The 26,259-nt window shown below is 42.8% G+C and overlaps 1 protein-coding gene across 2 annotated transcripts in view; it reads right to left on the reverse strand.

Annotated features, from left to right (window-relative positions):
• The window catches only part of Pank2 (pantothenate kinase 2), a 31,388-nt gene extending 16,593 nt beyond the window's left edge, over positions 1-14,795 (reverse strand). Inside the window, exons 1-2 of one of the 2 annotated variants that reach the window (XM_090352048.1) lie at positions 14,244-14,795; positions 4,438-4,790 (exon numbers count right to left, since the gene is read on the reverse strand). In XM_090352048.1, coding sequence (XP_090208174.1) covers positions 4,438-4,790; positions 14,244-14,715 — 825 coding nt within the window. In that variant the 5' untranslated portion in view covers positions 14,716-14,795. The remainder of the gene's footprint in view (positions 1-4,437; positions 4,791-14,243) is intronic. The other variant, XM_090352047.1, reaches the window with a different exon arrangement.
• Positions 14,796-26,259: the final 11,464 nt, after the last annotated feature.

The following is a 26,259-nucleotide window of genomic DNA, read 5'->3' on the forward strand; positions in this document are numbered from 1 at the left end:
TAGCAAGTATGAAGTAATAAGTTAATATCCCAGTATTGAAACAAACAAACCAAATAGAAAGCTTTCATAGTGGTGACTTTGGAAAGATGACAGAGACTATCATATCTAACTCTCTGAACATTTAACCAGTTTGGAATGGCTATATTCCAAATACTCAACATGTGACAAAAAAGATGATTCATCGGATATAATTGTATTTGGTTATCTGAAATTGGATAGGGAATGGGGGAAAACAAGATGAGGGGTGGGGGAGGGGGGAAGGGAAATGGGGACCATGACATGTGAGAGGGTATCAATGTGTGGGAATTAATGCACCATTTATCTGGCAAATATCATGTAACCCTTCTATTAATTACAATAAAAAATATATTAAAAAAAAAGATGATTCAGCCTCCCCTAAAGCTCCTAATTTTGTTTGCAACCAAGTTTAACCCTGCAACTTGCTCTTTAATTCAACTCCCATTTAATTACATTTACACTCAATTTATTTCAGTCCACTGGGAGTGATAGTAATTTCAGATAAACCTGTAACTAATCTTTAATTACAAATATTAAGTTATTAACGCTGAACAAAGCTAAGCTTTTTAGGGCCTTATTAATCATTCCATCTAGCCATTCCCTCCTGTCAACATGAACTTAATACTAATCATTTGACATGTATGGCCTGCTAAAATCCAAAAACTTTTCTCAAATGTATGTCAAACCCATTTCTTTTTTTAATTTTTTTTTTGGGGGGGGGTTCGTGCAGCTTAAACACAGGCCTTGGGAGCTGTCCCTGAGCTTTCTTACTCAAGGCTGCCACTTCAAGCCACATAACACCACTTCCAGTTTTTTTCTGGTGGTTAATTGGAAGTAAGAATTTAGTGGACTTTACGCCCAGGCTGGCTTTGAACTGCAATCCTCAGATCTTAGCCTCCTGAGTAGCTAGGGTTATAGGCATGAAACACTGGCATCTAGCTCAAACCAATGTCTACGACATACAAGAAACTGAATGTTATAATTCCCATAATTGATGATTATCCCAAAATATGCTACTGTGCTTTTATCTCTAATGAATCTCAGTCTAATTGGCATACTTAATGACTAAATCCACACGTAGTTTCATTATCCCAAGTTAATCAGATGTAAGTTTACTTAATGTAAACTCAATGTAAAGAAAAATTCACATTAAAAAAAAAATCAAGGGGCCGGGAGTTTGGCTTAGTGGTAGAGTGCTTGCCTAGCATGCATGAGGACCCAGGTTCGATTCCTCGGTACCACATACATAGAAAAAAGCCGGAAGTGGTGCTGAGGCTAAAGTGGTAGAGCTCTAGCCTTGAGAAAGTCCAAGGACAGTGCTCAGACGCTGAGCTTAAGTCCAGGACTGGCAAAAAAAAAAAAAAAAAAAAAAAAAATCAAGGTTTGAGGTGCAGCTCAAATAATAAAAAGCCTGCCTAGACCAGGTATGGTGCATCACGCCTGTATTCGTAGCTACTCAGGAGGCTGGGATCTGAGGATCCCAGTTCAAAACCAGCCCCGGCACTAAAAAGTCCATGAGACTCTTATCTCCAATTAATCACCAGTAAATTGGAAGTAGCACTGTGGCTCAGGGGTAGGGTGGTAACCTTGAGCTGAAGAGCTCAGGGACAGCACCCAGGCCCAGAGTTCAAGTCCCACAACTGACCCCCCTGCCCCCCGCCAAACAAAAGCCTGCCTAGTAAAGCCCTGAGTTCAAACCCCAGTATCACCATCACCTTGAAGAAACGAAAGAAAACCAGTCATACCACAGGTACCAGTGGATCATACCTGTAATTATAGCTTCTCAGGAAGCTGAGATCAAGGTTCAGATCCAGCCTGGGCAACAAAATCTCAAGGTTCTTTTTTGTGTGTGTGCCAGTCCTGGTGTTTGAGCTCAGGGCTTGAGCACTGTCCTTGGGTTTTCTCAAGGCTAACTCTCTACCACTTGAGCCACAGCACCATTTCTGGCTTTTTCTATGTATGTGGTACCGAGGAATCGAACCCAGTTCTTCGTGTATGCTAGGCAAGCATTCTACCACTAGGCCAAACTCCTGGCCCCAATCTCAAGGTTCTTATCACCAGTGAACCAGAAAAAAACTGAAACAAGGTGCAGCTCAAGTGGTAGAGCACCAATTATGAGCAGAAAAAACTGAGGGTGAACTGAGCAAGAGCACAAGCCAGAAGTTCAAGTCTTAGAACTAAAATAATAAATGGAAGATAGGAAATTGGGAAAGGGAAGTAGGGAGGGAAAGAAGAAAGGAAGAGAAGGGAGGGAACTTAGTATTTTAAAACAAGTATTTCCTTGTATATTACTAAATATTAGTCACTTCTCACCCACAGAGTTTGACATTTCAGTTTTAAGGATAGCACTGGTACATATAAAGTGAAAACTCCACTGGCCTAAGAACCAATTCTTAGATATAAAAAGGTCTACTTTGGGGCTGGGAGTTTGGCCTAGTGGTAAGAGTGCTTGCCTAGAATGCACGAAGACCCAGGTTCCATTCCTCGGTACCACATATACAGAAAAAAGCTGGAAGTGGTGCTGTGGCTCAAGTGGCAGATCACTAGCCTTGAGAAAAAAAAGCCCAAGGACAGTGCTCAGGCCCTGAGTTCAAGCTCCAGGACTGGCAAAATAAATAAATAAATAAAAGGTCCCCTCTATAACTTTCTCCTTGCATTACCAAAGCTACTAATAGCCTGCATAGTTTCAAATATATTGCAGGGCCGGGAGCTTGGCCTAGTAGAGTGCTTGCCTAGCACGCACAAAGACCTGGGTTCAATTCCTTGATACCACATACATAGAAAAAACCAGAAGTGGTTCTGTGGCTCAAGTGGTAGAGCACTAGCCTTGAGGAAAGACCAAGGACAGAGTTTAGGCCCTGAGTTCAGTCCCCCTAAGGACTGGCAAAAAAAAAAAAAAATCAACTATATTGCAAAGGGGTCTCCACAAGGTCCTGGAAACAGAGTTTTTCTCCTTTACTGATCTGTCCATTATAGACTTTCCATCAAGGATGAGAACTTTCTTCTCTTCTGCTACTTCCCTGTATTCACAAGAGGAAAATAAACCATTAAAAACTAGCACCAAGAAAAACCCAAGCAGTAGGGGGTGTGGGGGGGGAGGGAAATGGGTACCAAGACATGTGAAAGGGTATCAATGTATGTGAATTAATGCACCTTCTATCTGGCAAATATCATGTAACCCTTTTACTAATTACAATAAAAAAAATTAAAAAAAGAAAAACCCAAGCAGAAAATATAAAACCTCGTTAAATAATTCATGCCAATTGTACATCATGATTACTACAAGCAATTACAGGAAAAAGGACAAAGAGGACAAGATCATAAACCACAGAATGACACAGGGAGAAAAGAAAAATATGTACCATAACATAGATTAAAGGCAGAATCTTCTCTTTTGGTCAAGTATTCTCATTTAGTGACATAAAAAAATGCAGTCCCCAAGGACATTTCAAATCTGTATTGTACCCTGAAGATCAAGCCAAGTCATCTATCAAGCCTACACTTATATCTATACTCAAAGAACATTTAAGCCTATGCTATGACATTCCTCAAAGAACCTATGCCTATGTGCATCCTTAAAAGACCTAACTAGCCTCAAAGCCTCTCTGATGACAGAATGAAAATAAAATCAAGTACCCAGTGGTTCTGGTTCTACAGACCGCACACGGTTTAGAGACTAGGTTAGCAAGTATGGCACAAGGGTAAGGGATGCAGATCAGTAATACAACACTTGAATATACCAGGTTTTGGATTATTCCAAGCATCAGGAAGAGAAGAGCTCTGCATCAGCCATCTTATGAATCTACTACCCACAAGGCGTGAAAAGATCACAGCTAACCAGAGTTATTTTTTAAGTTGTTTAACATACAATTTTATGACCTGATTTTTGCTTATTCCAGATGCACTAAGTTTTGATACTAAAGAAATGACAAGCTGGGTGCAATGGCTTACGCCCGCAATCCTGGCTACTCAGGAGGCTGAGATCTAAGGATTGTGGTTCAAAACCAGCCCATGCACTAAAGACCATGAGACTCTCTAATTAACCACTAGAAAACCATAAGTGGTGCTATGGCTCAAGAGGTAGGGCAGTAGCCTTGAGCTGAGGAGCTCAGGGACAGTGCCCAGGCCCAGAGTTCAAACCCCACGACTGACCCCCCCCCCAAAAAAGAAAGAAGAAATGACAAAACGTTATGCCTCTAAGACATTCTGATTGTTGTTAACATAATCTTAGCTAGGCAAAAAGTAAACTACATAACAATCTGTACGTGGCTAATTCCTGACTATCACTAACTTATATTTAATCTTCACTCAAGAAAATTCAAGATCCTTTAGAAATGGAAAATATTCTACCACTAACAATTGGCATTATTTTTAACAATCAAATTACCATAAATTGTATATAAGCTAAAAAATGCATACTGTGAGAAAATCCTGCTCAAATTTGTATGCTCCACCTCCAGTGGCACAAAAGACAGTGTGGAGACTCGAGAAGTTTTTATCTCTGCCCATTTGAATAAAAGCAGGCATGTCATGAGTAGGAAAGCGTATAAAGTGCAGATTGCCTTTGCGTCCACACAGAGTCAGGTCCTTCAGCTCCAGGTACACGTCCCGAATGCCTGTGGACCCATAAGCCACATTGGAGGTCAGGTACTTCCGAATGCTTTTGAGACTTTCTACTTCCTCCTCCTCTTCTTCAGCAGTGATGTCTTTGGGTTCAAAATAAACCAGCTTGACCAGGGTGCCACCAATATCCAAGCCAAACCATGGAAAAACTGAATAGAGAAGAAAAACAAAAGTGAGAACAGTTTCTTCTCTTTTCTTTTTTTCTCCTAAAAACTGCATTTTTACTTATACTAGACTGGCAACTAATTTTACGTCCTATAGTTTCCAAAGATATAATTCCTTTTTGTGTGTGTGGGTCATGGGGCTTGAACTCGGCCTGGGTGCTGTCCTGAGCTCTTTAGGTCAAGGCTACCGCCCTACCCTTAAGCCAAGCCCCATTTCCATTTTCTAATTGGAGATAAGAGTCTCAGGACGTTTTGTGCCCGGGCTGTCTTTGAACCTTGATCCTCAGATCTCAGCCTCCTGAGTAGCTGGGATTACAGGCATGAGCCACCTTGCTTGGCTTCCAAAGATATAATTCTAAACAAAAAGATGAAAAGTAATATAATTCTCTCTGATTGGGGGGGGGGGGACTAAAACAACGCTAAAGAATAACATTAAAGTTGAGGCAATCAGCCTTCCTGTACAAACAAGCTTACATAAATTTGGGGGTGGGGAAGCGAGGAGGCGGGGGTCAGTCATGGGGCTTGAACTCGGCCTGGGCACTGTCCCTGAGCTCTTTTGATCAAGGCTAGTGCTCTATCACTTTGAGCCACAGTGCCACTTCTGGTTTTCTGGTGGTTAATAGAGATAAGAATCTCATAGACTGGGGCCGGGAGTTTGGCCTAGTGGTTAAAGTGCTTGCCTAGCATGCACGAAGACCTGGGTTCGATTCCTCGGTACCACATACATAGGAAAAAGCCAGAAGTGGTGCTGAGGCTCAAGTGGTAGAGCTCTAACCTTGAGAAAGTCCAAGAACAGTGCTCAGGCCCTGAGCTCAAGCCCAGGACTGGCAAAAAAAAAAAAAAAGAATCTCATAGACTTTCCTGCCTGGGCTCCCTTTAAACTGTGATTCTCAGATCTCAGGCTGTTGATTAGTCAGGATTAAAGGTGTGAGTCACCAGCACAAAGATACAGATATATCTATATATATATTTTTTTATTTTTTTTTTTTTTTGCCAGTCCCGGGGATTGAACTCAGGGGCTGAGCACTGTCCTTGGGCTTTTTCCTCAAGGCTAGCACTCTGCCACTTGAGCCACAGCACCATTTCCGGCTTTTTCTATGTATGTGGTACCGAGGAATCGAAACTGGATCTTTGTACATGCTAGGCAAGCACTCTACCACTATGCCAAACTCCCCACCTAGAATGATACATTTTTTTTTTTTAAGTAACAAAATGACTCCTAATAAGTATCTCAGCCCTGAAAACAAAATTCTAGAAAGTTCCTGGGGGAGAAACATGAATTTTCAGGTTGAAACCCTTAGTGTTAAAGAGAACCAACTAGTTGGGAAGAAAAAAAGGCGTAACCATATCCTACTGAAATTTTAAGAAACCCTAAGGAAAAAAACAAATACATATAACACAAAAGATTTATCAGTAACACAGATGCTAGAACACAAAATGAAGGACTAGTTTCAAAGATCTAAGAAAAGATTTGGAACCTTTCATCTAGCCAAACCAGTTTTCAAATAGGCATGCAAAAGAAATCTTCACATACAGAAAGCCCAGCTTTTAAGTAATTAATAGATGCACATCAAACATAATTTTAAAGCATTCCAAGGGCTTTAATAAATTTTATAATCTATAAGCAATCAACAGAGAAAAATACATGCTAACTTTAAGGGAAAAAATATAATCTAGAACTAAAATACATAGGAACTTGAAGAAGAAGAGAAAAGAAAGGAAGTGAAAGCAAGCAGGGTTTTTTCTCGTCTTGTTGGAAAAAGATAAAAGATTCTGATTAATTCTAGACAGGAACAGCAAAGTGACATTTCAATGTGCTAATGAGGTATAGGTAACTAACTTCAGAAGAGAAAAAGAACATACAATTGTTTGAATATGCAGGTAATAACAGTGTAGTGAAGGGGGAGCAGTGCTGGACAGAACCCAAGGCCTAGTATGCACACCCCAAATGCACCACTTCCCAAGCCCAAAAGGATTTAGAAGGTTTTCACCACAGGGAAATAATTATTATTTCAAGAGACAGATGAGATAGATATATCCCCTAATTTGAACATTAAACAAAGCCTCCATGTATCAACATATAAAATGAACAGAAGGAACCATAAAATGAACCTTTGCTACTACTATGATGAACTTGGCCTAACTGGGTTTTTTTTTTTTTGGGGGGGGGGGGGCTTTAGGGCTTGAACATTGGATACTGTCCCTCAGCTTTTTTTGCAGAAAAAAAAAAAAAAAAAAGGCTCTGATGTCCAATTAAACCACAGAAGAACTCAGAAGTGGCAATGTGGCTCAAGTGATAGAATGCTAGACTTGAGCAAAAGGAGCTCAGGGTCAGCACCTAGACCTACAGTTCAAGCCTCAGGACTGGAAAAAATTAAAAAAAGAAGGCCAGGAGTTTGGCCTAGTGGTTAAAGTGCTTGCCTAGCATGCATGAAGACCCGGGTTCGATTCCTTGGTACCACATACATAGAAAAAAGCTGGAAGTGGTGCTGAGGCTCAAGTGGTAGAGCTCTAGCCTTGAGAAATTCCAAGGACAGTGCTCCGGCTCTGAGCCCAAGCCCAGGACTGGCAAAACAAAAACAAAAACAAAACAAAAAAGGAAAGAGCCTATAGAAAAAATCCAAGGGGGGGGGAAGCATCTCTCACAACACAAATGGAAAAATACTGAAACACTGAATTATTAAATGTTGGGATCCAGCCGTACAATGAGAGTAATAAGAGAACACTGTCAAGAAGATCTTCTCAAAGAATACAAGAATGGTTTCCACATTACAAATTGAGGCTTCTATATTATCTCAACAGACTTGAAAAAATAAAAATCTAAGAACTAAACCAGTATGGCTAGAGAGGCATGGCTCAAGTATGTGCAAGGTCTTAGACTCGATGTTCAATACCACCAAAACTAAAACTAGTAAAAATAAATAAAAAGTATTCAGATAAATATACCAGAAGCTTTTCAAACACATGGTTTTGATAACTAAAGTCAAAATTTAAATTAATCAAAATTTTCAACTTCTGCACATGGATTATGCAGCTCATTTAATTCTTTTTTATTTTTGGTGATGGGACTTGAACTCTGGGCCTGGGTGTTGTCCCCCTACCCCTTGAGCCACAGTGCCATTTCCATTTTCTGGTGGCTTAGAGATAAGTCTCATGGACTTTAGTGCCCAGACTGGATTTGAACTGCGATCCTCAGATCTCAGTCTTCTTTGTAGCTAGAACTACAGGTGTGAGCCACTGGTGCCCAGTTTCTCTTTATTTTTTTAAACCCATTGCAGGGCTAGAGACAAAGTAGGGAGGGCCTCAATATGCCAGGTAAGCACTCTACCTCAGTTACATCCACAGCCAAATTTTAAAAATAATTTTAGACTGTTTTGCAATACAGTGGAGTTTGAACAGGTGTAGGGGAGGGGATGTAGTTTTTTAAAAACTGAGAACCATAGCTCTGGCTCTAACATCAGACACCTAAAGTACCTATAGTCAAAACTGAGCTACAAGCTCAGTGGTATATCTCTTGCAATTACTTGTCTAGCATGTTTGTTTAAGGAAAAAAAGAGACATAAATAAAAAGTCTTTAACTGTATAGGAAAAAAAGAAAACATTTCTCTTTTCCATTTCTCAGGGTGAGCAAATGTAATTATTATAGTCAATGTACATTATGTACTTGAGGGCAAGGATAAGAAGAGGGAACATTGAGAGACCAATGGAATAGTGGCATGGATCAAGAACTATACACATAACCTGACTTATGGAATTGTAACTTATTTACACAATTGACAATAAAGCAAAAATAATTAAATTTTATGTGTATTGCCTAAAACTCTCCTATGGGGCTGGGAATAGTAGCACATTTTCTGTCATCCCTGTTATGTATGAAGCATACATAGAAGACTGTGATTCAGGATGGCGCAAACAAACTCAAGAACCCTCTTCAAGACAACTAAGCAAAAAAGGCTCAGGGTTTATCTCAAGTGGTAAAGTACCTGCCTAGCCAGCTTAAAGATTTGAGGTTAAACCCCAGTACTTCCAGAAACATAAAAGTAATAAAAATAAAGCCATTTTTGCTTCGGTACATAATATATAATATTACACAATGCCTGATAATGATGAAGATTATTGGTCTTTATGTCAATTAGATCAGTATTCAAGTCTGGGTGACTAGGCAAGTAAATTCCCTGAAGTTCCATTTTTTTTTCTTCTGTATGTGTGTGTACAAATATACATACATACACACACACACACACACACACACACACACACACACACACACACTTTTTTTTTGGGCCAGTCTTTGGGCTTGAACTCAGGGCCTGAGCAATGTCCATGGGCTTTCTCAAGGCTAACACTCTAACACTTGAGCCACAGCACCACTTCCAGCTTTTTCTGTGTATGTAGTGCTGAGGAACTGAACCCAGGTCTTCATGCATGCTAGGCAAGCACTCTACCACTAAGTCAAACTCCTAGCTCCACATTTTTTTTTGTTTTTGGTAGGTTGTAGGGCTTGAACTTTGGGCCTCAAGACTATCGCTCTACTACTTTGAGCCACAGTGTCACTTCAGTTTTCTATTGGTTATGAGTCTCACACAGACTTTCATACCCCAGCTGGCTTTGAACTATGATCCTCAGATCTCAGTCTCCTGAGTCGCCAGGATTATAGTCCTGAGACACCATTGCTTGGCTACATATTTTGTTTTGTAACCTAAAAAAAAAAAAAACACATACCAGCTCCATCACAAACTCAATATATGACCTTGAACAAAGGAACTCACTGTGCCTTTCCTATTTCCTTATCTGAAAACTACAACTGGAAACAGAAAAACTTCATTATCTGAAAGGTTTATGAAATACCTGACACACTGTATCTAAAAAACAAGAAAACACTCAGGAAAAAAAAAAAAATAGTAGGGGACTAGCATACACGAAGACCCAGGTGCAATTCCTCAGTACCACATGCATAGAAAAAGTAGAAAATGGTGCTGTGGCTCAAGTGGTAGAGCTCTAGCCTTGAGAAAGCCCAAGGACAGTGCTCAGGCTGAGTTCAATCACCACCACTAGCAAAAAAAAAAAAAAAGCAAGAAAGAAAAGAAAAGGAGGTAGGGGCTGGGATGTGGCTTAGTGGTAGAGTGATTGCCTAGCATACATGAAGCACTGAGTCTGATTCCTCAGTACCATATAAACAGAAAAGTCAGGAGGTGGCACTGTACTTCAAGTGGTGGAGTGCTAGCCTTGCGAAAGCTCAAGGACAGTGCCCAGGCCCTGAGCCCAAGCCCCAGGACTGGCAAGAAAAGAAAAGAAAAGAAAAGAAAAGAGATATCTATGTAACCAGCACTAACATTTTGTTTCCAAAATCTTTAATAAAAAATTTACTTATTTGTGCTTTTTGATTGTATTAAGATTGGACCTCTGGCATCACACATGCTAGGTATACACTCTAGTTCCATCTATGTTTCCATCATTTTCAAACAATTCTTATTCCCTTCCTATTCAAAACTTCTGAAATCCAGAACTTCTTACATATGTACATACATGCCTGACCTCATTCCTAATTTTTCCAAAGCAGCAAGCCTGGAATGGGGACTCACCTAGGAACCATGCTGCTAATATGTGTAGCATAAAATAACTACAACCAGGGCCGCAACAATTCTAAGAAAAACTGGCTAGCTCCTAGTTTTAACCAAAAAAAAAAAAAACAAAAACCACATTCAAGGCCAACTTGGGCTAAAAAAGACACTCTACCAAAAGGAAAAATAGTAGTCTGGTTTGTAGCTCTCATTACCTGAAATATGTCTTTTCATTAGTTACGAGAAAGGAATGGGAAAATATAGCAAATATCCTCAGCATGAAGTATTTGTCCACTTAGCTCCTTAAATGAAGTTCTGAAGCTGGGCATGGTGGCTCACACCTGTAATCCTAGCTACTCAGGAGGCTGAGATCTGAGGATGGCGATTCAAAGCCAGCCTGGGCACTAAAGTCCATAAGACTCTTATCCCCAATTAACCACTAGAAAACTGGAAGTGGCACCGTGGCTCAAGGGGGAGGGTGATATCTTGAGCTAAAGTACTCAGGGACAATGCCCAGGCCCAGAGTTCAAGCTCCACGACCCACCAAAAAAATAAAAAATAAAATAAAAAGTCCTGAAGCCACCTTAAAATAACCCTATCTAGGCCTCCTCATCCCAAACAGTCTAAATCAGAGTCTTCCATAGTAGTCCTTGAGTCACCTGGATCTAAGTTAGATTAAGGGGGAGAAAAAAAAAAAGCAGTTTCAATACACTGACTAGGTAGACTTCATCTCCAAAGGAACTAGCAAAAGGCCAGGAGTTTGACATGGTGGTAGAGTGTCTGTCTACCATGAACAAAGACTAGGGTTTGATTCCTTGGTACCAAATATACTGGAAAAGCAGGAAATGGCGCTTGTGGCTCAAGTGGTAGAGCTCTAGCCTTGGGAAAGCCTAAGGACAGCGCTCAGGTCCTGAGTTAAAGCCCTGGGACTGCCAAAAAAAAAAAAAAAAAAAAACCTGCAAGCTGTGACTCAAACCTCAAACAGTCGATAGTGGAGCACCAGTACAAAAAATGTAAGACCAAGTTCAAACCCAACTATCAAAAAACACAACATGCACATTACATGCACACACAGACACAGACACAGACACAGACACACACAGACACACAGACACACACACACACACACACACACACACACACACGCATGCACATGTAGCTTCAACTTCTCTCCAGATTCCCCTCCTGGAGAATTTGACCAAAGAAATAGATCGATCTTAACTATTTGGGTCATTTTTCCCCCCAGTCTTGGGGTTTGAACCCACGGTCTGGGCACTGTTCCTGGGCTTCTTTTGCTCAAAGCTAGCACTCTACTGCCTTGAGCCACTTCCAGCTTTTTTTTCTTCTTTTCTTTTCTTGGGTTGGATCATGGGGCTTGAACTTGGCCTAGGCGCTCTCCCTTAGAGCTCAAGGCTACCACCCTACCTTTGAGCCAAGCCCTACTTGCCGTTTTCTAGGTTAATTGGAAATAAAGAGTCTCAGGTCCTTTTGTGCCCGGGCTGGCTTTGAACCTTGATCCTTAGATCTCAGCCTCCTGAGTAGCTAGGATTACAGGCAAGAGCCACCACACCCAGCTCGGCCTTTCTGTGAATGTGGTACTGAAGAATCAAAATCAAACCCAGGGCTCATGCATACTAAGCAAGCACTCTATCACTAACCCACATTCCCAGACGCTTTGGGCCTTTTTTTTTTTTTTGTCAGTCATGGAGCTTGAACTCTAGGCCTGGGCACTGTCCCTGAGCTCCTAAGCTCAAGGCTACCACCCTACCACTGGAGTAACAGTGCCAACCCAGATCCTCAGATCTCAGCCTCCTGAATAGCTAGGGTTACAGGTGTGAGCCACCACACCGGGCTCTTTGGGTCATTTTTATGCTCAATATTGTAAGTACTTCCACAGCAGGCAGGCATTTTCACCTTAGTTCAGCTGTGAACACAAAAGTTCATGCTTATGTTTGGTCTTAAAGCAGTAAGGAAACAACTACTAGGACATAAACAATTCATAAAGCACTGGTTAAGAACAGAAACATTTAAGGATGAATTGCTAATTTTACATTTCTATTCCCCCATGCTTAGCCACTGGACTCTGGTCTGGCCTTGCAAGAACCTGTTTTCTCATTTGTACAACAAAATAATACCACCTCACTCAAAACTCTGAGGGTTAAAGAGTTACTGAAGCTCTAAGCAAGCAAACACTAATACATAAAACACTTAGAATCCTTGTGGCCAATGGCTGATTTTCACTTGCTCATCTCTGGAATTTGCCCATGACTGATGTTTGGCATTGCTTAAAAATCAAATGCTCCTAAATAAAACATAAATCAAACAGCTCAAAATAACTCAAAACTAGGCAGACACAGACAGTCACACACAGAAGAGAAGAATCTGATTGCCAAACCTTTCTTTCTTTAAAGATAAGGTCTTGCCTATACAGCCCTGGATGTCCCCAAAGTGTAAGGGACATTCCAATCCTCCTGCTGCCATCTCCTGACCTCTACCAAGACTGGGGGGACTGGGGGGATTGAGCACTCTCAAACTCTTCATCAGAAAACAGGGCTACATTTCACCGACTAAAATCCAGGATGATAAAAGCCAGCGGTATGGGGCCGGGAGTTTGGCCTAGTGGTTAAAGTGCTTGCCTAGCATGCACAAAGACCCGGGTTCGATTCCTTGGTACCACATATATAGAAAAAGCTGGAAGTGGTGCTGAGGCTCAAGTGGTAGAGCTCTAGCCTTGAGAAAGTCCAAGGACAGTGCTCAGGCCCTGAGCTCAAGCCCAGGACTGGCAAAAAAAAAAAAAAAAAAAAAAAAAGCCAGCGGTAGTTAGAACACAGATTATCCAATATAATCTCACACGCCCACTAATTTTCTTTCACGTTCAGTCTGCACTTAAGCAAGTCGGTTTGGTCAAAAAGGAATTTGGTAACCAATACCAAGTCTACTCATACATTAAACGCAGCTAACTCAATAAAGAGCTCGTTTTACTTTATCAGACAAGTAATATATGCTCAGCAGTTATCAATAGCTTCCAGACAGCGGTCCCTCATTGAAGGTTTATAAAGAGATGAAAATACACAATACAGGAAAAGAAACATTGTAATAAAATGGAGAAAAAGATTCTTGAGACGATCAAGTGCAACTCCTAAAAATTCAGAAACATGTTTTCCCACGGAAGAAAAGGGTCAATGTTCAGAATGCTACAACCCTTAACTGTGAATACCTGCAGACGCACTGAAGAAAAAGGGAGGAATTATGTGCGTGCGAGATGACCTGAATTCTCACTGGGGGGGGGGGGGAGGGGGAAGAGACACGCACAGAACCCAGAATATCCAGCTTTAGAACTGGAGCAGAACTGGAGTGGAGGTGGGGGACGCTTCGTCATTTTTCCAGAAAGCTGGAAATCGGTAGAACAAAAAAAAAAAGGAACTTCACGTGTTGGGGAGCAAGTGAGAATTTGGAAAGGCCTGTGGGGGAGGAGGGGACCAGAGAGATTGATGAAAATAAGTCAAAAGACGCCTTCTCGGGGATGAAGTCATGGGGCTCCCCGAAAAAGCACGCCCGAGGAACCGTGGGGGAGAGGAGGGGAGGGGGAGGGAGACGGAGAAAGAGATCGAGACCCGAGAAAGGGGTCGGGGCCCCGCCACGAGCTGCAAGCGCAGACCCACGGTCGCGAGGGCCGGGCGGAGGCCCAACTCCCAAAGCGACGCGCAGGGCTGAGGCGGGACCCGTGGTCTCCCGCCGGGCGTCAGGCCACGCGCCGACGTGGGACCACGGTGTGGGGACACCGTCCGCGCGCGGGAAAAAAAAAAAAAAACAACACAAAACCGGCGGCCGGAAGAGGGGGCAGGGCGGGGCGCAGGACGCCCCGCGGGGCACTTACGCGGCCGCCTTTTTCGGAGATTTTCGACGCGCTGGCGGGAGACCGAGGTGGGGCCGCTGTAGGAGCCGGGCCGTTCCCGCCTCAGGCCCTCCGCCGAGGCCCCCGTTTCGGACGTCGACGCGCTGCTCGCCCGGCGCCGCAGTGGTTCCCGCCGCCGCCGCCCTTCCGAGTCCACAGACGCCGGCTCTCCGGCCGACGAGGCTGAGGAAGTGGCGGCGGCCCTGCCGTGGCGCTCCATGGGCGCGCCGGGCCGGCCCGATCCCATCCGCAGCAGCCACCGCTGCCGCCCGAGCCAGGCCCCCAGTGCCGGACTCCTCTTGGCCTCCTCCGCGGCAGTCCAGCCGGAGCAGAGGCGCACCCTCGGCCGGCCGCCTCTTCCGTTGCGCCAATGAGCAACAAACCAATCGGAGCAGCCTGAGGGCCTGCCGTCCAATAAGATCCTTGACTCGAAGTAGATTGACTGCACTTTCATCCAACGAGAGGCTTCCGACGCGGGGCGGGGCTGGACGTAACGGAGGGGAGGAGAAGATCTCGGCTCGCCAGAGAGGAAGGCGGTGTCGCCTCCGGGAGAGTGATGGCGGCGCCGCCCAATGGACTTGTGGGTGTTGGGCACGCGGGCCCCTTCACCTATCCGCCCCCCACGAGTGGGCAGGTCAGCGCTCCTGCTCCTTGGAACTCTCCTGGGTCGATTCCCGAGTTGTGCTCTGGGCCCTCTCGCCCAGCATCGCCCCCAAAGCGGTTGGCCGCTAGTTAGCAGACAGGAGGCCTTGATCCGCGGCTGACCTTAGCCTTTGTCCCTCGGCCTGGTCCTGCAGCTGCCGTGAGATCACCAGGCCCTCCGCGCTGTTTAGCACCGACCCCCTCCCCGCAGAGTGTTTGGGCTAAGCCCTTCCATTCCGCCTGCGCTGGAGAGCTGTTCCCGGTACCAGAAGGGGTGAAAGGCCTGAGGTTTGGTCGCCATGGTAACCAGAGGACAGGAGGTGGGTTATAAATTCTTCGCCACCCTCCTGTGGTGAAGGAGCGGGTGTGAGAGCCAGGAAGTTGGGTTCGCTTTTTGAAGGAGATTCAGAACCTCTTTTTGGGAGACAAGGATTTGGTGGCCGAATGTATGTTTAAGTCATCTCTTAAAGGATGACAGAAAATGGTCACCTACAGCCCTAAGTCTGGTGGCTTCAGAGACTGAAAAGAGTACCCCTAAAACCAGTCTCTGATTGCAATGCCTATCTTGCTTGCTAATTCTTTTCTAAGGGTCTCCCCAGTTAGACTTATGATGTTGGGGTGATAGTCCTCCCCCATCAAAACTGGTGGCACTCTGAACCAGAAAGCTAAGCTCTTCCTGTGCTTGTTGAATACAAGTCCCACACTCCAAACATACACCTCTCCATGGAGGAATAACGCTGGAAACTGGACTTTCCAGTTTCTGCAGGAAGCCATCCCACGTGCAAAAAACCAAGAGATCTATATTCTAAAATCTCAATGCCCAATATTGACTACTTTTCTGCACCTACCCTCTCCCGACTTCCCGTTTGTGGTTCTTGTTAACCTGCAGAGAATTTTATCCAAATCTGTGAGCTCTTGACAGATCATCTCTCTAGTCTACCAAGAGGCATCCCAACATCAAACGCCAGGAATCTATAGTATTTTTATCTCGGAGTGCCTTTACATTCCCATGGCAATATTTGGATGATAAAGCAATTTATACAAAACAAACAGCTTAAAAAACACACGACACATACACACACATGCAACAGATGATGAGAGACCAGTGGCTCTTAGAAAACTGCGATCTGGAGGATCATAGGTAAAAGCCAATCTGGGCAGAAAAGCCAGACTCCATCTATCTCCAAGTGACCCCTCTCCCCGCCCCCCCTCCAAAAAAAAAAGCTCCATGCTGGAAGGCAAAGCTCAGGAATGAGCTTGAGGCCTCTGAGTTCAAGCCCAATTACATGCCAAAAAAAAAGAGGGGGCAAAGCCTGGCCAGGAGTTTTGCCTAGTGGCAGAGTGCTTGCCTAGCATGAAGACCTGGGCTCGATTCCTCAGTACCACATACATAGAAAACCTGGAAGTGGTGCTGTGACTCAAGTGGTAGAGAGCTAGCCTTGAGGAAAGCCCAGGGATAGTGCTCAGGCCCTGAATTCAGTCCCCAGGATGAGAGAGAGAGAGAGACCGAGGAAGAGATACAGAGAGAAAGAGAAATTCTATTTACATTACTTACATTAAGTTCAGAAACTATAGGTGTAGCTCAGGGTAGAGTGCTTGCCTAACATGCTCAAGGCCTTGGATTTGATCCCCAGACCACAGTGAAGTAAGTAAATATATTAGCAGAAGTTATGAGAAGCAAGGATAATAGTACTTCTAGAAAAGGGAAGAAAGAAGTGGTGAAAGATATACTATCTTACCAAAACAACAAGGTTCCTCTGATCTGGATGTTAGTTACTATGTAATTATTTCATCAAAATGTTCACTTACAATTTGTGCTTTTTATTTTCTTCTTTCTGTTACACTTAAAACATTTATTTTTAAAATAAAATTGAAGGCTTGCTTTAGAGCAAAGTAAGGTAAACAAACCCATGATTAAGCCTAGATTTTTATTTTCAAAAAGTGAAATGGAAATAGCAATTAAGAAGTTTCCCTCCTCTGTAGTTATGATGCTTCTTTTGAGAGAGAAATCATTTTACATTCTTTACGACTTTTCATCATCCACTGAGAGAAACTGATTTCCTGGTGTTCCCTCCACAATGAGCAGCACTGTAGACATGGTAAGCATAGTAGTTCTTAAGAACTAGCTAGCCTACACTCCAAAAGAATGACTTACAAATCTAGAGCCATTCAGACAAAACAGCTACTAACTTAACTCCCTGTTGCTAGGTAGAAACACCCAATATTCAGCTTAAACAGTTATAATTATTGCTGTGTAATCTCAGTTTCTGCAAGTTAAGAAATTAAGAGTGACTTAGCTGAGAAGTTCTGACTTAGAGCTTTTCATTACTTTTTTTTGTCTGTTATGGGGCTTGAACTCAGGGCCTGGGCTCTGTCCCTGAGCCTTTTTGTGCTCAAGACTAGCACTCAACCAGTTGAGCCACAGCTCCACTTCCCATTTTTGAGCAGTTAACTGGAGATAAGCATCTCACAGGGGCTTTTCTGCCCATGGCTTCAAATCATGATCCTCAGATTTCAGCCTCCTGAATAGCTAGGATTACAGGCTTGAGCCACTGGTACCAGGCCTGACTTAGAAGTTTTCACAGGTTTCAGTTGGTGATGTAATGGAAACTTAGCTCATGCTTGTGATTCTAGTTACTCAGAACTAAAGTCCAGAAGATCGTAGTTCAAGGACAGCCCAGGCAGAAAAGTTATCTAGACTCCATCTCCAAAATAACAACAACAAAAAAAGCTGGGCTGGAGGTATGGCTCAGGTGGTAGAGTCCCAGCCAAGAAAGAAAGCAGCAAGCCAAGCAAATGTGAGACTCTGAATCCAAACTCTTAATACTAGCAAAAAAAAAAATTAAGCTGGGAACCGGTGGTATTTTATCATTAAAATATAACTAGACCAGCAATATATCAAAGACTTAATATCTAATATCTACAGGGAGCTTAAGAAACTGACCCCCCCAACCCAAAAAACCAATCACTAAATGGGCAAGGGAACTAAAGAGAGACTTATCAGAGGAAGAGGTAAAAATGGCAAAGAAACATATGAGAAAATGTTCATCATCTATGGTCATAAAGGAAATGCAAATAAAAACAACCCTAAGGTACCACCTTACCCCAAATCAGAATGCCCAATATTCTGAATTCAGACAACAAGGAATGCTGGCAAGGATGTGGAGAAAAAGGAACCCTACTGCACTGCTAGTTTGGCGGTTCCTCAAAAAAAAAAAAAGACCTTCCCTAAGACCTAGCCCTAGGCATCTACCCTGAGCATCATAACCCAGGATATCATAAGGACACCTGCACAGCCATGTTCATTGCTGCACCATTGGCTGCACAATAGCCAAGTGATGGAAGCAACCCAGATGCCCCACCACAGATGAGGGGATATAAAAAAATGTGGTACATAGCCAACAGACAGATAAAATAATGACATTCACTGAGAAGTGGATGAAACTAGAGCAAATCATGTTGAGTGAGATAAGCCAAGACCAAAGGAACAAAAGGTGCATGGTCTCCTTGATATGTGGATATTAGATCCAAACAATACATGAGAGATGACTCAGTATTCGGGTATTCAAGGTCATTGGCATGAACTTGGAGATACAAATATATCTATGTAGACATATAAGTATATGATGGGATATATATTCTATAGAGACATTGCTATATAGATAGATATGTGTCTATGGCATACAAAGCCTCAGCTTAATTTTAGTTATGTTCTTAAATTTATGTGCCAGTGATTGCATATGAAGATTCCCTTCTTGAATACTTGTTTGTTAAACATGACATTTGAAATATGTAAGAAATCAGTGTTAATAAAATCTTTTAATTAAAAATATATAATATAGCTAGAGAGTAAAATGATGCCCTTAGATGTGGAGGCTATGCCTATAATCCTAGCTATTTATGAGGCTAAGAGTCAGAGGATCATAGCTCAAGGCCACATGGGACAAAAATTTCACAAGATCCTATCTCAACCAATAGTTGGGCATCCTGTTATTTCAGCCTAAATAGGAGGATCAAGATCCAGGCAGTCCAGGCATCCATGCAAGACCCTATTTGCAAAATAAGAAAAAAAAAAAAAACTTCTGGCAGTATGCTTCAAGTGGTAGAACAACTGCCTAGCAAGCTCAAAGCTGAGTTCAAACTCCAGCATCACTCAACAGATACTTGACCGACTAAATTATTTCCCCTTTGAGCTCTATCAATACAGGAGAGTCAAGCCTCTTCAAAGCCAAGGCTTTATTCCAGAGTGTAATGGTGTGAGGAACTTGGGGAAAATATTACCTACTATCTCTCTTGAAGTACAAAGACAGAACATCAAGTACATAAGCCCCAAAATGTTCTTTCAAGGCCTGGCCCAGGCAGGTAGAGGTAGAGATAGAGGTGTGTTACTTATGGCATGTAAGCCTCGTGCATGTTTTGACTGCTTTTCAGTAAAGTCCCATGTTAACAAAGGAGAAAGAAAATTCAAGATGAAATCTGAATTTAAAACAACTTAGAATTGGGCCAGAATCGTGGCCTAGTGGCTTAGCATGCCCTGGGTTTGATTCCTAGGTACCACATACACAGAAAAAAAAAAAAAAAAAAAAGCAATAGAAGCATAGCCTTGAGAAAGCCCAAAGACAGTGCTCAGGTCCTGAGTTCAAGCCCCAGGACTGGGAAAAAAAAAAAAAAGAACAACTTAGAATCTTCTGTGCAAGATCCTATCCCTTCCAAAACATTAAAATTGAACAATCAAGGCTTACTATTGATTAAAATCCCAGATTGTGATAGGATGATTTTCTAGTATCCCCACAGTAGTCTAGTGCTTTAATAGTTGTCACTCCGATAAGTACTCTGTGCTCGGGAAAAGTTAAGTACAACATCTTCAAGGTTTCTGTTTGTTTTGTTTGTGTGTGAGAGGCTAGGAGTTGAAGGCAGGACCTGAGTGCTGACCCCTAGCTTTTTCACTGAAGGCTGGCACTTTACCACTTGAGCCATACCTCTACTTCCACTTATTTGGTGGTTAATTGGAGATAAAAGTCTCACAGACTGCCAGGCGGGCACAGTGACTCAAGCATGTAATCCTGAGATCTGAGGATTGTGGTTGAAAGCCAGCCCAGGCATTAAAGAATGTGAGACTCTTATCTCCAGTTAATCACTAGGGAAGTGGGGCTGAGGCTCAGGGGTAGGGTGGTGGCCTTGAGCAGAAGAGCTCAGGGACAACGCCAGACCCAGAGTTCAAGCCCATGATCCACCAAAAAAAAAAAAAAAAAAAGGAAAGAAAAGAAAAGTCTCATAGACTTTGCTTCCCAGGCTGGCTTTGAACCATGATCCTCAGATGTTAGTGTCCTGAGTTACTAGGATGTAGTGAGCTACATGCCCAGCCATCTTAAAAGTTTCTTTTGGGGCCAGGAGTTTGGCCTACTAGTAGAGTGCTTGCCTAACATGCACAAAGACCCGGGTTCGATTCTTCAGTACCATATACATAGACAAAAGCTGGAAATGGTGCAGAGACTCAAGTGGTAGAGCTCTAGCCTTGAGAAAGTCCAAGGACAGTGCTCAGACCCTGAGTTCAAGGCCCAGGACTGGGGAAAAAAAAAAAACAAACTTTTTTTTGTTTGTTTTTTGTGGTGGTCATGGAGTTTGAACTCTGGGCCTGGGTGCTGTCCCTGAGCTCTGCAGCAGAAGGCTAGCAACCTACCCCAGGGCCTGGGCATTGTCCCTGAGCTCTTCAGCTCAAGGCTACTGCCCTACCCCTGGAGCCATGCCCCATTTCCCCATTTTTCTAGAGGTTAATTGGAAATAAGAGTCTCAGGTCCTTTTGTGCCCACTGCTGGTTTTGAATCTTAATCCTCAAATCTCGGCCTCCTGAGTAGCTAGGATTACAGGCGTGAGCCATCACGCTGGGATAGATCTGAAGATTTTATTTCAAAGCCATCCCAAGCAAGAAAGGCCATGAGACTTTTCAGCTGACTACCAAAAAGTGGAAAGTAGAGCTGTGGCTCAGATGGTGGATCACCAACCTTGAGTACAAAAGCTCAGGGATAATATCTCTCCAAACTCCTAAATTTTTTTTTTTTTTTGCCAGTCCTGGGCTTGAGCTCAGGGCCTGAGCACTGTCCTTGGACTTTCTCAAGGCTAGAGCTGTACCACTTGAGTCTCTGCACCATTTCCGGCTTTTGTCTATGTACGTGGTACCGAAGAATCCAACCCGGGTCTTCGTGCATACTAGGCAAGCACTCTACTACTAGGCCAAACTCCCAACCCCTAAATTTCTTTTACTAAATATCATATATTTTTTTTTTTCGGTCATGGAACTTGAACTCTGGGGCCTTGGGTGCTGTCCCTGAGCTCTTCAGCTCAAGGTTATTACCCTACCACTTGGCCTGGGCATTGTCCCTGAGCTCTTCAGCTCAAGGATACCAAGCTACTCCTTGAGCCCAAGCACCACTTCCAGTTTTCTGGTGATTAATTGAAGAGTCTCATGGACTTTTATTTTTAGTGCCCAGGCTGGCTTTGAACTTCGATCCTCAGGTCTCAGCCTCCTGAGTAGCCAGGATTACAAGCATGAGCCACCATGCCTGGCAACATCCTAAATATTGTTGTATATAATGCCTCTTCTGTTCAAAGCTTCTTTGCCTATATATATATTTTTTAAAATCCCTAAAAAAGAAAAATTCAAGGAAGTGGTGCTGTGGTTCAAGTGGTAGAGAGATAGTCTTTAGCTGAAGAGCTCAGGGTCAGTGCCCAGGCCCAGAGTTCAAACCCCACAACCAAAAAGGAAAAAAAAAAAAGAGAGAGAAAGTATAAGTTACTCTTAAAGAGTCTTTAAACCTTATATCACGTCTTTCATGTGATCTAAACAAGAAATGTAATACATGACTTTTATCATGTTGATTGATCACAATAAAAATAATACACATAAAAATGCTGGGAAAAAATTCAAACAACTTCATACTGAAGGACCCCTAACATTTGGCATCTTCCCACTTTTTCTCATTAATTGCCACATGTTTGCCTAATATGTTCCAGCAAAATGAATTTCACAATTCTCCAAATAGGCTCTACTCTTTACCATTTCTGAAGCTTAGATAGTACTATTTTTTGTGAAATTCCTTCCCACCACATTTCTGTGTCTCAACATCCAACTCAACTTCCTTGACATAGCAAAATCATACCTGTCTCTTAAAGTCATTATGGATTACTATGGTTAGCTATGAACCTTCTGATCCTTTGTATTAAATTGTGTACCTATACATAGGGTCCTGCTTGAACTTGGGGCCTGAGTTCTGTCCCTGAGCTTTTTATTCAAGGATCTATGTTTGAAGCATTTTGGTGATTAACGAGATAAAAGTCCCATACACTTTCTTTCCCAGGCTGATTTTGAGCCACAATCATCAGATCTCAGCCTCCTGAGTAGCCACAATTACGGGCAAAAGCCAACAGTGCCTGGCTTAAATCACCTTTAATGACACCATATAGTTCCATGACTTTAAAAGTCAGAGTGTGGGGCCGGGAGTTTGGCCTAGTGGTTAAAGTGCTTGCCTAGCATGCATGAAGACCCGGGTTCGATTCCTCGGTACCACATACATAGAAAAAAGCCGCAAGTGGTGCTGAGGCTCAAGTGGTAGAGCTCTAGCCTTGAGAAAGTCCAAGGACAGTGCTCAGGCCCTGAGCTCAAGACTGGCAAAAAAGAAAAAAAAAAGTCAGAGTGTACCTTTTTTTTTTTTTTCTTTGCCAGTCCTGGGCTTGAGCTCAGGGCCTGAGCACTGTCCTTGGACTTTCTCAAGGCTAGAGCTCTACCACTTGAGCCTCAGCACCACTTGCGGCTTTTTTCTATGTATGTGGTACTGAGGAATCGAACCCGGGTCTTCATGCATGCTAGGCAAGCACTTTAACCACTAGGCCAAACTCCCAGCCCCAGAGTATACCTTTTATAGTCCCGGCTCGATTACAAGAAAATATGTGTTTGCATCTTCACATCCCCATTCAGTCAGTATACGTTTGTATTTGTGTGTGTGTGTATACATATACAGTGTGGTAACTAAGGATTAAGTCACAGTTGCAACTTTAGGTCCCTTAAAATGCCCACTTCTTTCTCCAGTGTTGGTGGCCTGTTAAGTCTAGTTACTCAGAAAGCCAAGATCTAAGGATCACTGCTTGAAGCTAGCCTAGCAGGAAAGTCTTGAATTATTACTTTCTCACATAAGGTTTCAGAGATTATTTCTCAAGGATCCTCAAATTTCATGCTGCTAGCAAGGTTAAAATGCACAAAGAACTGTTATTCTGGCAGATGGAGCTACTACACAATTTTCTCTACGGTGCTGTCTCCTCAGAAACCCTATCTCTGGTCAGATTCACTGAAAGAGCACAACAGTATCTGTTAATGATTTTTGTAAAACTAGTCATCTCATGAACTATTGTTTCTATTCCTCTGAAGCACCCTTGTACATTGACTTAAATGAATGGCTTGCAAAGTGTCATCAGGAGGTGATTATTGGGCCTATGTATCAGTGAATAGAGGAAGACGCTTCCTCTTTAGTCATGAATGCTTGCCAGCTTAGTGGAGTGCTACTCCATCTTCATTCAACTAATTATCACAGCAAAAGCAATTGTCCTTGTCTCTTCCCTGCTGCAAGACCTTCATATCTTCTATTTCTGCCTGTAAAGCTCCTTCCTTCCCCCACTCTCCCCACCCATCTTCACCATTCATTATTTTGGCCCCTTTCCTGGCCATGTCTCAGCTTAAATGTTTGCTTCACTTCCTCAGAATCTTCTCACATCTTCTTTACTAGACGTCATTTATCCTCCCTGTCTCTTGCTTATTCTTTTTTCCTTCCTCTTAGTTCCAAATGTAATTTATATTTCCTTTCCTTTCCTTTCCTGTCTTTTCTCCCCCTTTTCTTTCCTTGGTGCTGAGAATGGAACCCAGAACCTCACATATGCCAGGCAAGTGCTTTACTACCAAAGCCAGACCTCCCATTGCATTATCTTTATCTTTTTTCTTTTTCTTTTCTTTTTTTTTTTTTTGTCAGTCATAGGGCTTGAACTCAGGGTCTGGGCATTGTCCTTGCCATGTTTTTTGCACAAGACTAGCACTTGACCTTTTGAGCCACCGCTCCACTTCCAACTTTTTCTGTATATGTGGTGCCGAGGATTTGAACCTACAGCTTCATGCGTGATAGGTAAGCACTCTACCACTAGGCCCCACTAGCCCTCCCATTGCATTTTCTTTTCTATTTAGCCCAGACTGGCATCTGGTCCTCCACATTAATCTCCCAAGTGTTGAGACTAGTTATGCCTAAACCACATCCACTTTACCTTATCAAAGTATGAGTTAACATTTAATAAAAATGTCTTTATTTTAAATGCAGAGTTTGATGAGTTTTGATAATAGGATAACTTTGCTTATCACCCAAGAAGATACCTTTGCTCCCCTTCCCAGTTATTACTGTGATGGAAACCTGACTAATAAAACATCCATACATTTAGTAGCTACCCTCTTAGGTGAGTTTGGGAAAGTACTGATCAATCAATTAATGAAGAGATCCGTTTGTCAAGTGGTCTTGAGTAGCTCTGTGTGGGTTTCAAGTCCTGGCTTTGCCCAGTTCTCTGAAGGCAGGAGGGCAAAGGAAAAAAGATTCAGATACCTCCCAGACTAAAAGTTCTGTTTCCATTCATTATATGCAGACCTCTTATAAATATAAGTAGAATGAAGAAAGAGCTAAAGAATCCCAAGTTCCGGGTGGGGGGCGTGGGGGGGGGGAGGGAAACGGGTACCAAGACATGTGAAAGGGTATCAATGTATGTGAATTAATGCACCTACTATCTGGCAAATATCATGTAACCCTTTTACTAATTACAATAAAAAAAAAAGACAAAAAAAAAAAAAGAATCCCAAGTTCAAGGCATAGTAATGGCAGAATTACTGTATCCATGGACTCAACTTGAAGGTCATTGTGACCAAAAAAATAATTCTTTCAACAGTTACCCATTCTCTCTTCTCCAGTTCTTCGGGATAGACCTCCTGCAAGAATCTAAATTCTAGCTGTATATGGTAATGAAAGGATTTGTCTTTCTTTTTTGTATGTTAAATATGAGGGAATTGATTAGATAGAAGATGACACCTGATGACTAGAAAATCAACCATTTGGATAAAAGGGAATAGAAGAAGAGGGGACAAGATGAAGGGAGACAGGATAGTAAGCTGTGGGTCAAGGACACCCAAGGGCTGATTGCTGAGCTTGACATTACTTGGCCTATTTTCAGTAGTTACTTGACCAGGAGGTAAGAGATGCCTGAACTGGCTGTACATGCAGCTCTCCAACCTAGGACTTCCCTTTCTTTTTTCCACCCCTACCTTGTTGTAGGGAAATGTTATACAAAGTCAGCTGAAGCTTTTCTGTACATGCTTTTTCAATATAGGCCAAGAATGTACACAGAACAGGTAGGGTTTGTGCAAGTCTTGGTGGACAGTCCTAGGAGTGCAATTTCTGGGTCACAGGTCAAGCCTATGTTCAGCTTTAGTGGATACTGCCAGTTCTCCAACAGGGTTATTTTAGTTCTCCAAACTTATATAACCGAATACCTTACATTGAGTAATCTATAAGCATGAGCCATGTATTGCTCATGGTTTGGGAGACTGGGAAACTCAATTTGCTGGAGGCACCAGCAAATTTAGCATTAGGTAAATCCTGCCCTTCCCCCCCCCAGCTGCTTCTTGTAGTAGAAGGGGGAGAAAGGTCCTTCCAGCATCTCAGAGCAGGGGGTCCCTTTAGGGACAGGGAAGTCCTCATGGACCTAGTCACCTCCCAAAGGCACACCTCCTAATGCTGTCACTTTGGGGTTAGGCTTCAAGAAGAATCTAGGAGAGAGAAAAAATTGCACATTGTAACCTCAACATGCATTCCTCCAAAATTTATGAGTTTTAGCTGGAGGAATGGCTATAGTAGAGCACCAGCCAAGCAAGCAAGCCAATTGAGTGGGAAGCTGAGTTCAAACCACATTACCATATAAATAAACAGTGCTTCAGCCTCTGTATTAGTGCAAGCCTCCTACTTTCAACAGGTGCCAGAGGTTCATGCCTGTAATCCTATTTACTCAAGATCCTATCTTCTGGATCTAGAAAATCATGGTTCAAAGCTAATCCCAGGGAGAAAGTTAATGAAACACTCCTTCCCCCTCCCCCATCTCAACAAATATGCGTAGTAGTTTACACTTGCAATTCAAGCCATGAGGGGGGCATATATCAGATGATCACAGTCCAAGGTCCCATGCAAAAAGGCTAGAACCTATTTGGAACAGTAAATTTAAAAAAATAAAAGGCTGGAGATGCAGCTTAAGTAGTGGTACACCTGCCTTAGCAAGCATGAGTCCC

The sequence above is a fragment of the Megascapheus bottae genome, chromosome 18 (genome assembly GCF_031878675.1).
Source record: "Megascapheus bottae isolate mThoBot1 chromosome 18, mThoBot2.hap1, whole genome shotgun sequence".
NCBI classification, from domain to species: domain Eukaryota; kingdom Metazoa; phylum Chordata; class Mammalia; order Rodentia; family Geomyidae; genus Megascapheus; species Megascapheus bottae.